Here is a 12901-nt window from a genome sequence, read left to right on the forward strand (position 1 = left end):
TTGACCTCTCAAGCAGAGGATCGTACGTAGGTTCAAACCCCGGCTCACACCTCTGAGTTTTTCGAATTTCGTGTGTGAAATTACATTTGAAATTTACCACGGTGAAGGAAAACATCGTGAGGAAACCTGCAAATACCTGTGAAGCAATTCAATGTTGTGTGTGAAGTTCCCAATGTGTTGTGTGTGAACTGGGACCGAGTGGGAACTACGGCCCAAGCCCTCTCATTGTGCGAGGAGGCCCGTGCCCAACAGTGGGACGTTTATAGGCTGTGATGAAGAAGATGATGATGATGATTAACATGCCATTGTTGATCGCCAGTACCGATTTAGGTTGGGGAATCTCCTTGTTTATGGTCCTATCCATCATGAGCATGAATGTTGATCAAGGTTGGTGATGGTCCTTCGAGCACGAATGCGAATACTTTGGTGAATAAAGGTTGAAATAAAAAGCATTTTTCAAAAACACTGAACGCTATATTCAATAGTCTAGAGACAACATTCAAAGAAGTCAAATGTTCCAACAACCATTTAAATATAAAACATTGTACATTAGGGCAGTAAATAACTAATAAGGACATATAAATAACTTATCTTAAAAGAAAAAGAGTTTCACTCAATTTGCACAAACAATTGCATACATACAATTCTTATGTATTTAAAGGGGCTTAATCGAGTGTATCAATCGAATTGTGTTATATGAACAGGTGGCCTTTTTTTTGCATCTACGACCCTACATGTATTGAGGCCCCGTGTAAGGTTCAAACTAAGAATTACAAGAAAAAAGTTTCAAATGCCTTCATACCCATCTATCTGTATCAGAAACTGGTTCGCCATTCGTCGACTACGCTACATTTATTCTAGAAATACCGTTAAACAACACGCACGTAGAACGAATTGCAGTTCTCTAGGCAACATGATTAAAGAATGCGAATTTTTTAAAAATGTTTTGTTTAATTTACACATACGTGAGTGAAACTCTATGAAAACGGAAGAAGTCAATAATGTAATCGATGACAATGAGGGCTATCGCGTATGATTTCGCCGCTAGAGGCGCTAGTGTAGCGTGAGGTCTCCGAAATGTCAAATCTCATAGTTTTTGGGTGAGCTACGCGGGTTTATTTATAATTAGAATAATTTTGTGAATATTTTGCAATATCTGAAATTAATTATGGCAAATATGCGTTCCGGGGCAATGAATGTCTGTGTTTTGAGACAGTTTTGTCTTTCGGAAACCTTTGTCCTCCCTTTTTTCCGAACAAAACGGGGACTATGCAACACTGTGGCATGCTCGATATTTTTATGGTACGGTTTTAAGGTGTATTTAAATATGATTTTAATCTAAACTTTGTTTTCACGCCCGTAATAACAGACTTTGAAAGCCATACTTAAAACCTCACGCAACCGCCATCTAGTGAGACAAAAAACGATAGCCCTCATTCAATGCTTTTCAAAATTATACATTACACCATATCGCTTTGTTAATATATTGCTAGGCTTTGCCGTTTTCCACACAAATTTCTAATGTCATAAGCATTTAAAATTATTTTGTTGAATAAGGTATAATATGAAGAGAACAATATGGTCATAAATATAAAAAAAGGTATATTATTTCAATATTTTTTAAAACATAGCTTCATCGATGGAGAACGCCATTAACAGTAGGTTAAGAACTAATATGTTCTTTCGTAATTTTTGCCATGTTCAAAAATATGACTGTTGCGATAAATGTGGCGTATTCAGTTAATTTGTAGGTACAGTCAACGTCATAAATAAGTGTAACCTTGTCACTTTCAGTCTTTACACAATTTCGTATGGCTTTTCAAACATGACGTTAAAGTGACAAGGTACAAAAATGATCACTTATTTATGACATTGACTGTACTTTCATATGGCTTACTACTTATCGATGATTCGGCTAATGTCGAGGTTGATGAAGACACAATCGGTTTTTAATAAACAGTTTTTCAGTAGCTTCGGCGTGTCTTAAAGGTAATATTAAATATCTGTTTCTTTAACAAAGTTAATTAACTCTTAGGAATATAAAAAGTACCTAATGAACGTTATAAACTTAAAGTGATATGCAATTATTTTAACCAGTAACAAAGACTGATTATAACCGTACTTAATCCGGTCTTGTATTAATCATGCCAGAGTCTCACGACAATTTTGTATTAAAATCATGTATTCAGACATCTATGTAAATATTAAAATTTTCAATAAGTACAAATGGAATGAATATGTCAATAAAAGAAAGGATTCAAATAATGAAAACAACACTGTTCTTCTAGTTACAGAAAGTAATATTATTAAATACAATTATTATTAAATAGGTATCGTAACATTACCCGATAATTAAAGCTAACATTGAATTTAAAGCTTGATATCGACTTACTATAATGATAAAGAAACCGAAAGATAACAAAGTGTAACTACATCAGAACTAACTTATACGACAACTTAACAGTTTAAGGTTGGGGACCATCAGATTGAAGTGCAAATACAGAGTATGAAATTTTTGATTACGAAAAAAAATATACATTAGATACTAATATTATCTTTCTGTCTCATTAGGTGATCGTAGGCGGATAAGTTATTCAATTTAGGAAAAAACCGTTATCATAGTAAAGGGTTTGGTTTTAGGCTGCGATATTGAAGGTTTTTAAATTATTTGGACCAGAAGCAACATTTAATTTAACATCAAAATGGTACAAAAATCTAACTTCTAACATACCAAACATGGACCTGGAGAAGTTTACATGGACCGCCATAATTCAAATTGTATTGTCCATCATTGTGCATCATAATAATTTTAATTACATTACGTATGTATATCACAAAACGAAACAGCTTACAGCTTCAAAACAATCAATGACATATTATATTTCCACTATTTATTTACAAGCAGCTTAAAGATACTTAATAATTTTGTACATAAAAATCTGTTGATGTTGAATTTAAATAATAAGGTACTGGGAGGACAAAAATCGCCCCTGTAGTTAAAAATGTTTTATGTTAAAATATGTTTTTTGCTATTATTAAATAGTAAAAATAATATTTAAGAAGTTAATTATTAGGCTGCTTTAAACTGATGACGTAGAGTTATCCTTTGCCGCCATAAAATATTGGTCCTAAGTTTAGAAACAAAATATAAGTTTATTAATTTAGTTTAGCTATACGTACATGAATTTGAAAATGCTAGTAATAATAGAAAAACACTTAGTATTTCATCTATTTTTACTGTATATGAAAACACTTATTCTTTCAATACATAATTAATACACACGTCTTTTTTCATTTTTTTATTAGAATATTACGCTGTTGCTACCATCTTACAAATTATGTGATTTAAATAACATTTTCAGTACCTTTTTGTTTCAAAATACTTCGTCCATCAATCGAATTTATAAGCTAAGGAGTTTGCGTTCAACACATATTTACATTGTTTGCTTATTTTAATTTATTTCTACGTATACAACACTGCCAGAAATTTAACTTTTTAGTTTATTATTAAACCAAGTTAACGATAAAGACAGTTTTTTCTGGCAAAGCGAATATAGTTTTAATCCGATTGGAATTTAATTTTTACAAGTTTTACTTTTTGATAATGGGATGAGCGTTCTATGTGCCTCTAAAACCAAACTAAAATTTCTCTAAATGTGATTCTTTAACAGAAGAGTAAGTAAGTCGCATCGCAAGCGACTACGAATAAGTAAGTTTTAGTTTCTGGTAAAGCATCACATTTCTTCACAATTTCCTATTATAGATTATCACAGGCTTTTTACGCTCCTAACCCTGGGGGTTTTATACATTGCACCTTCGTTTCACTGATATTTTTCAAGGAAGTTCATAGACCAATCATACATCAGAAACGGCTCCAAGTCAAGCGTTTAGTACTAAGTAAATATCTTAGTTTAATGTTGAATTTAGAGTCGAATTTGCTAGACTTATTTTGTCTCGTATCGATTTTAAAACACTTTTAGAGTTTATTTTAGTCAGAGTTACTTTGAAACGTGAATATTTTCACTCGTCACGATTTACGGTTGGGTGTACCGCAAGGCACTGTACTGTGTCCAGTGTTGTTCAGTACGTAGACTTTGTGGCGGTTTGTTGGCCAGAAAGTGGTGAATTCGTGGTGAAGTGGCGCGATGGCTGCCTAAACGTCGTGCGGCCACCGCGACGGGTGGCCGGCCACGGATCACATGACGCAGCAACTTTTCGCACGCCCTTTCAGCTCTGCTTTCAGATCGCGCTTGCTTTTGCTGCGACCAACTTGCTTTTGCTAGAAGAAAAATATATAATTGAGTTTTATTTGTTTAAATTTCCATGATTATGCGATCAATTGTTGAGTTCTAAGATCTGGCATTTGGGAACCGATCTTTATCCCCTGATAAAATATGAGTTTTATACCTTAAACGTAGATTTTTAAACGGTTGTTAAAATTAAGCATTATTGTGCAGAGGTACCCTTACTATTTGTAGTTGCAGAGTACAAAGGCAAATTGATTTAAATTTATATCTAAATTTTCATAATCTTATGAGCATTTTATTGAATATTAAAGCTTTTTGATTTGTTACTGTTACCAACCTGTTGTTTCATTTGTTGCTTGTTTAGTTTCCCTAGTGCTGCAAAAGCGGCCACTTCGAAGGCATCTTTGACTCCTTTACTGGAAGCTCTGGCTGACGTCTCTACGTACGTCGTGGCACCTAATTGTCTCGCTACACCTAGTGCCTGAAAATTTAAAAAGATTCATTAGGATCATACTACTAATACTGATGTAGTGACATTGGCCACTTTTTTTGGTACTGCAGATCAGCTGTAATGTTATGTGGAAAATAAGTAGAAAAGATTATTTTACAACACGTAAATTGAAGAATCTTAATCCTGTCTTAATTGGGACTTTTTAGGGTTCCGTTCCCGAAGGGTAAAAACGGGACCCTATTACCTTCTAAGACTTCACTGTCTGTCTGTCTGTCCCCAGGCTGTATCTCGTGAACCGTGATAACTAGACAGTTGAAATTTTCACAGATAATGTAGTTCTGTTGCGACAGATTATTTCACAACATATACTAAAAACAGAATAAAATATATATTAAAAGGAGCTGCTCCCATACAACAAACGTGATTTTATTTACCATTTTTTGCTAGTGTATAATGTTGTAGAGATAATGGTACGGAAACGTCGTGCCCGAGTGCGACTTCCACTTGGTCGGTTGTTTTAAACTACTTGTCTTAATGTAAGTCTAGGTTACCGAAACCCAATTAAATTTTAAAACACGCTTCATTATTTCAAGTTATATGTAAAAATCAAGTTTTATTCTATTACTTTCTACTTCTCTGATTGACTTGAAACTATTAGCGTTAGGGTCTTAAATCCTTAGGGGATTGCCATCCCTTTCCCAGAGGCCTCAATTAGTACCCTCGGCTAACAAGTCGGTACGAGATCGTATTCAATATAAAGCTGCGTCTCCATTACATGTTTAGGCAAAGGTATCACAGTCATTGGTAATACTCGTATTATAAAAGCGAAAGTCTGTTATGAAATATGGTATGGAGATAATTTGAGATCCCAGGAAACGCATAGGGTAGTTTTAATCCCGGAAAATTGAATAGTTCCCGAGGGATAGCAATAAATAAATTCATCTGTTTTATATAATAGGCGTTTAGGATAGGTTCTCGTATGGTCCCACCTAAACTCAAAGTGAAAATACGAGCTGTAAGGAAGTTTTTTGAAGTTAGTTTATATGTAATCATATTTTTGGGAATTTATGTTACAGGAACATCTAAAGGAACTTAATGATCGTCTCTGGGCGTTTCTTTTAAACATAATCATAATACAGACTGTTCCGTCCGATAATAATACGGTACGGAAGCTACTGCCATATCTCTCTCTCTCTCTCTCTTTCTCATGGCGTCTGAGCCTTGTACGTCGCTCTCTGAGGTAAAAATGGTAAATAAATACATAATAGTGATTCAAACTAACACAACCAGTTATAATCTATCTGCGTGTATAACTTGGAACCTGCGCTGCATAATAAATAAGTCCACTTTACAGACACGAAACGCAAAATAGCTCCACAGTGATGCACAATTTGACCGCGAAAGTGGACACGTAACTTTATAGCGCCTCGAATAGCTTCACCATTACTACGGGTATATTAAAACGACCCTCGAATCGTCAATAGCCTTATTTTAAGGGCGCGCGATATGGATATTTGATCATTTCAGGGATAATTGATTATAAACGATATAATACCTATATTGTAACTACCTACAGTACCCACTCAAATTGATTATAAGATATTGGGTAGCGTAGAAATTTTCATTATCTCAGGCCTACATATAAGTACGTATATACAGAGATCTCATTTAGATCGGTCAGTATGGGAAAGTCTCAAACTATAAGACATGCGAAGATCTGTTCTTAGGAACCATGTCATCGATTTTAGTAACAAGAAAAACTGCATTCATACATTTAATAAAAAAAAACACTTGTACTCAGTTCGGGAATCGAACCCGGTCGTTTTGACAGACTTTCCCATACTGACCGATCTAAATGAGCCAACCTGTATAATACGTTCCAGAGCTAAGCACAGGCTTCTTTTTAAAATGAAAGGGCTTCCGCTGTAGTTCCTACGTGAGCCCAATGCGGAATGAGAATTACAAACGCACCATTGAACTACATCGTTTGTATGCAAGTATTGACTGAAAAGTTTGTGGTAAATTACAAATGAAATTTAACAGAAGTGCGAGCCCCAGCTCAAACCTATGATCATCTGTGGCGGCCATACTAGGTCAACCACTGGAACTATAAACAATTGCTTTGCTCAGCCGCGACCTACGTCGCTAGCTACGTCTATGCAACAATAGTAGATTGTACAACAAGAGCATAAAACGAGCCATTTTACCCAAGACGTTCATATAGTCACCCGAGTCGGTGCGGCGAGGGTGGATAGACACGTCGAGGGGAAAATGGGTTTAATGCTCGAGTTTCACACTCTACTTTTCACTTAGATTGCGAGGAAATGAAATAGCAACAGTGGAAACAATTATTCACTTTCTATGTACTTTTTATTTTTTATGCATTATCATAAAATTGTTTTTTTATTTTTATTTTATTCATTTATTTTGATTGATTAGATTTATTTTTAGTTTTATATAAATTAAAAATTATTAAAAAAATATGTAGAAACTTATTCGTCTAAGACGAAGGTAATCAGGTGACAACAGCCACAAACAAAAAAGTTTCTATATTTTATTTTAATAATTTTTATTATATGAAAAACTAAAAATCAACCAGATCAATCAAAATAAATCAATAAAACTAAAAATTTATAATTATATAGCAATCCATCAAAAATAAAAGGTACCTAGCAAGTGAACAGTTGTTTCCACTGATGCTATTAAATTTCCTCTCAATCGAAGTTAAAAGCAGAGTGTAAAACTCGAGCATTAAACCCATTTTCCCCTCGACGTGTCTATCCACCTTCGCCGTACCGGGTAAAATGGCTCGTTTTATGCTCTTGTTGTACAATCTACCTACTATTATGTGGTAGACCTTACTGTAACCACTTGCTGGCTGCAGTACGGATGGGCCGGCTCGACCGGGTTATTTAGTACCATAGAGGGTCGCTGGCGGCGGATGGATGCGAGGGGCTGAAGACAGAGTGTTGTGGCGCGCCATGGAAGAGGCCTATGTCCAGCAGTGGACTGCTGTAGGCTGATAATGATGATGCTCTGATGATGAACTCTGGTTGAGTAGGTCGCGGGCGAGCAAAATCTTGTTTATAGTTCATTGAAGTTTCATCTATTCTATATCGATTATCTTACCTCTTCGCTGGTGACTGGATGCGTCTTCAGTTTGGACAGCATGGTGAGGGTTTCCTTGTCGTGCCTGAGGTCCGCTTTGCAGCCGCAGAGCAGGACAGGAGCGGAGCCCCCATGTGTCCTGACTTCTCGGTACCACTGGAGTAATAACAGGCGATTATATTACTACCTTAGCTTAGCTGTGAAATGTTGGTCAAAATGCCGGAATCTGACCAAACTCTTACGAGAATTTCCAAAAAGTACATCGTGGTCTTAATTTATTTACGTGCTATGAAGAACATCCGTAGAAAATACCAAGTCTCTAGATTTAGTAATTGATGCATAGGGATTTTATTAACACGCGGAAATTTCCAACAATTACAACTGGTTCACTGCTTCGTGTGGTGAAGTTTAATTGAAAACGATCGTGCCCAAATTTCATGACTCCAAATCCAGCGGTTGAGATTTCGAGGTTTTATCTCGATCCTGTGGGAATATCGAGATAAAAAGTAACATTATTTGTTATTCTAGTCGTCCAGCTATCTACATACCAAATTGCAAAAATATCCAGCCATTTTACCGTAAAATTCGAATATGGTATCTTGCCGTCCCGTTGACGCTAATGGTATTTAATACGAGAGTGAGAGGGACGGTACGATACAAACTTCGAATTTCGTAGTAGCCCAGCTGAGGGAATTCCCAAAAATCACATTGCGGTGTTGACTTAAAAAACATACCTTAGCAGCAGCGTTGTGTAGGGATTCGGGTTCAGCCACGTTGAAGCACAGCATAAAGATCTTGGCGTCTTGATACGCGAGTGGCCTCACTGTGTCGTATGAGGTTGTACCTGAGGACAACATAATTGTTGATTAAATTATCAGCATAGTTAATTTTAAATATATAAATTTAAATTATCAACTTAGTTATTTAAAAGGTGGACAGCACTGAGCGGAACGAAAACCATTGCGAGGAGCATTAGTCTGGAACTACGGCAGCTAATGCCTTTTTTGAAAATTACCCCAGAAAATTGTAAGTTTTTATTTACCTCTTAAAAACAAGTGATGTTCTACTAGAAATTCACTGTTTCAAAATCTGAGGCCGAATTGTCTAATGGTGATTTTACACCGGCGAGGCGAGACGAGACGAGGCGAGACGAGAATTGAAATTTGTATACCACGCGCCATATAAATGTGCCTAAAAGTTCATTATTAATACTAAGTTTTGACGCATTTTTTATGCGACGTCTTTACGTTACTTCCGGATTGTGTTCGAATCGCTTAACGGTATAGTGCCTATTTAATTATTGGAATTAAGGTGGTTTTCCACCGGCGAGGCGAGACGAGAATTGAAATTTGTATGGCAGCGCCCTCAGAGCCGCTGCGGCCCGCGGCGGCTCGCTTTGCATACAAATTTCAATTCTCGTCTCGCCTCGCCGGTGGAAAATCACCATTACACCTTTATAGTGTTTGTGGTGCTAGTCAGGGCAATGAAATTTTAGGCAAAAATAGGCGGCGGAAGGTTTTTTTATATGCAATCTCGCGCGCCCGCCGCGAGCCGCCGCAGGCCGTCGCGGGCGCCGCCATGTACAAATTTCAATTCTCGTCTCGCCTCGTGCCGGTGGAAAATCACCTTACGCAGGCGCGCACGATCGCATTCCGGTAAATGGTTCTCTTTGTATCATACCCTCATTCTATGTTGTTTTGCAGAAAGAAATGGCGAATGCGATATTGTTTCCGATCAGAAACAATACACCTAGACTATAATACTAGTCTTATCTAGCCAGCGTTCGTAGACATCTTATCTATAGATATACAGGTACCGAGCATTTGTTAATAAAACAATTTTGCGTACAAATGCTAAACCATACCCTTGTCAAGTTAATCCACCTGCACCCGCTATGGATTACTGTTAATATAAATTACAATTACCTACACGTTATTTCGTTCTAATGTTTATTGTTGAAGGCTTAGCGGGGTTTTAGAATTATAATTCAAGAAGGAATTTGTGAACAAAGCAGAAAAATAAATAACTACCGAACCGAAGCGTTACATTACCTACTTACGAGTATTTAAACCTATTTATTCGAGCACCTAAAACCCTTATCTTTCCGATAACCCTCTTCATATTGTCATTATTACTATCACGGCATATCGAAAGATAATAAAGTTCGCTCTCAGACATCATTCAACATTTAATCGGACGTACATAAGTACCTACAAATTAGCATTGTGATTTGGGATGAAAATAGGACTAATTTAGGCCTGATTATAAGTTAATTTAACTTCTACTCTTGAGGTGATTAGTACGGGACCGCCAAAGTTCGCATACTCTTCGCTAGTCATACCGTAATTTTTGTCCGAATCATAGTTTGTCATAATTTTTTTCCCACTGAAACCCTACAGTTTTTCTAAATTTTTAAAGGGTCATCCTATAGAAAACTATAGGTTAGGTTAGGTTTGTTTTATAACAATTCTGAACAATTATTGGATTCGGAGAAAAAAGAGTTATGACAAACGATCGTTCTGACAAAAATTACATTCGGACTTCCAATAAGTATGCGAGGCGATATGGACCCGATTAGTACATCACGACTTATACATATTTACAATCAAGTGGTCAGATTTTCCTACAGAGCTTAAGGTTTCTAGTTCAATTTCTGGCTGGAAGAGATATTTTTAGGAAAATATAATGTTTGTTTTTGAATCCGAGGTGTTTAATATCTCTTTAAGAATGTCCATCCGTTTCATTATATATTTGATAATAAACGACATGACATTGGCTGTGTAACGTCTGACTTATAAAAACAACATATTTGTCTAACATTTCATAAAACCAACCAACAGTCTTTAATAATCCGTCGTCATTGGCTTAATTTTGATTTAGTTATTTTGAGACTTGCGGTTATGAAGTTAATCCCTTCAGGTTTTAATACGTGCGTAACTTGATACGAAATTAGGGAAGTTTAATTTAACACGGCGAGACTTAATCGTGTAGGGAAACAAAATTAACTTCAATATGGTACAATTATTAATACATTCTAATTTAAGTAAACAGCGAGTTTGACTAAACAATTGAAGCAGTCAGTTAATTTAAGAAACTTGACGAGTAGTTGCAAAAATATTTTTTTGACAAAAAGTAAATAAAACAAAATGGAACTTAAAAATGTATACTAAAAAAATATATAGTTAAATAGTTTTAATTCGATATAAATTGAGGCTCCAGTAAAAATACAAAAAGAATGCCGAAACCAGGGATCGAACCAGGGACCTTTAGATCTTCAGTCTAACGCTCTCCCAACTGAGCTATTTCGGCGTTGGAGAACACGGTGAATTTACCGTCCACCATCTATACCAGTTTTCATGATATATTTTTTTTATCAACAGTTAAACTTCGACTGGCCTAACCTAAGGGTACACTCTTATTGATGCAAAATGAAAAAGTGATTCATTGTCTAACAATTAATCACATTACTTGAAAACCACGTCTCGCCTCTCGCCATGTTTAGTAGTAGGTATTATTATCCCACAACATTATAAACGCGAAAGTTTTTAAGTCTAACATCTGGTAGCATGGTGAACGGTTGTGTTGATCTGAAGATGAGCTCTGTTTGAGTTGGAAACGTGTTAGTGTAGTGTGTTGGTGGTGATAGATGGGTTTGTGTGATTTGTGTGTGTTCTTACAGTGTGGAGGCGGAGGAACTGCATGAACACACATTTCTAGCATAAACGTACCTAGCAATCGAAATTCGTAAGGTCGCAGATGAACAAAGTAATTATTTCAGTTTATTGATATAAACCTCCGAAAAATAACGCCTGATTCAATAAATTATATTTAAGTCTGTTTGTTTGTTTGTTGGTTACATTTTCACGTCTAACCCACTGAACCGATTTAGATGAAATTCAGTATACATATATGTAGTTTGAGTCCCGGGGAAGGACATTATGATAGTTTTTATCCTGGCAAATAGCATAGTTATGGCGATAAACGATATCTACGCGGAACTTGACATACACTTGTCTTTATCTATGTCACTGTAATTTACCTACCTAGACAAAGGTCGTTGACACTGTTACGTCACTGCAAAATTAGAGCATCCTGTTCTCACCACATCGGGCCACTGCTGTATACTGAAACGGGCTTTGCAACTACACTGGCGGACAGTGGAAGGGTGACAAATGCTTATGCCAGTGCAGTCACGTCAAATGTATACCCGGGTAAATTATTCAGCGTTTTCGTATACCGTTTCGGCAAATATTTAAAGAGATGATGCTTAGGGTTAATTTTTTTATGAAAATTAAAGACAATACCAAAGCTAAATCGCTGGTTGAATGCAAAAGCACCATACGTAAATTAAAATAAAATAAATATCATAGGACACTTGACACCAATTGACCTAGTCAACGGATACTAGGCAACGGATACGAGAAAAATACTTATATAGATAGATACATATTTAAATACGTATTACACATCCAAGACCCGAGAACAAACATTCGTATTATTCATACAAATGTCTGCCCCTGCCCCGAACCCGGGACCTCAAGCTTCGTAGTCATGTTCTATCCATCAGGCTATCCGTCGTCAAAAAGGTTCTCTCCCAAAGTTCTCCCTCAAAGGTTATCTGTCCTCCGAGCGATGTGGCCTGCCCATTGCCACTTCAACTTGCATAATATGTTTCGAAGCTATATCGGTGACATGTACTCATTTTATTGTCTTTGACAGTTGTCCAAACTCGGGGTCCGGAGTTCGTAGTTCGCAATAAACAGCGTTACAGCAGAGCTTGAACCGTGCAAAAAACCCGCGAATTTGTAAACGAAAACGCTTATCTGTCACGTCTAGCGAATGAAAGATATTGGAGGCTAAAAATAGTTCTGGGCATATATGGGTAACCTATAGAAATCATGATATATTTATAAGTAACAAAATAACATGATATTTACATCGATATTAACGATAGAGCTATATTTCCAAAAAAATAATTGAAATTATATGATATTATGGCATTTAAGATACTCAAAAAACTGTTTACGGTTTAGTGCTAGTGCTGCGCTCTGACGGCAGAAAATTGCAGCAATATTCCCTATAAGATACTGTCATA

At 36.3% G+C, this 12901-nt stretch overlaps 1 protein-coding gene and 1 non-coding gene across 2 annotated transcripts in view; both read right to left on the minus strand.

Moving 5' to 3' along the window:
- Positions 1–452: 452 nt before the first annotated feature.
- LOC141441076 (uncharacterized) overlaps positions 453–12901 on the minus strand; it is a 149956-nt gene continuing 137507 nt past the window's right edge. The window contains exons 4-7 of the mRNA XM_074105713.1: positions 8541–8650; positions 7828–7962; positions 4585–4728; positions 453–4279 (exon numbers count right to left, since the gene is read on the minus strand). Of these exons, the coding sequence (XP_073961814.1) occupies positions 4196–4279; positions 4585–4728; positions 7828–7962; positions 8541–8650 (473 nt within the window). The 3' untranslated portion in view covers positions 453–4195. The remainder of the gene's footprint in view (positions 4280–4584; positions 4729–7827; positions 7963–8540; positions 8651–12901) is intronic.
- On the minus strand, positions 11043–11115 carry TRNAF-GAA (transfer RNA phenylalanine (anticodon GAA)). Its single transcript has one exon. It is a non-coding gene; the product is annotated as a tRNA-Phe (tRNA).

This window comes from Choristoneura fumiferana, chromosome 23, assembly GCF_025370935.1.
Source record: "Choristoneura fumiferana chromosome 23, NRCan_CFum_1, whole genome shotgun sequence".
NCBI classification, from domain to species: Eukaryota; Metazoa; Arthropoda; class Insecta; order Lepidoptera; family Tortricidae; genus Choristoneura; species Choristoneura fumiferana.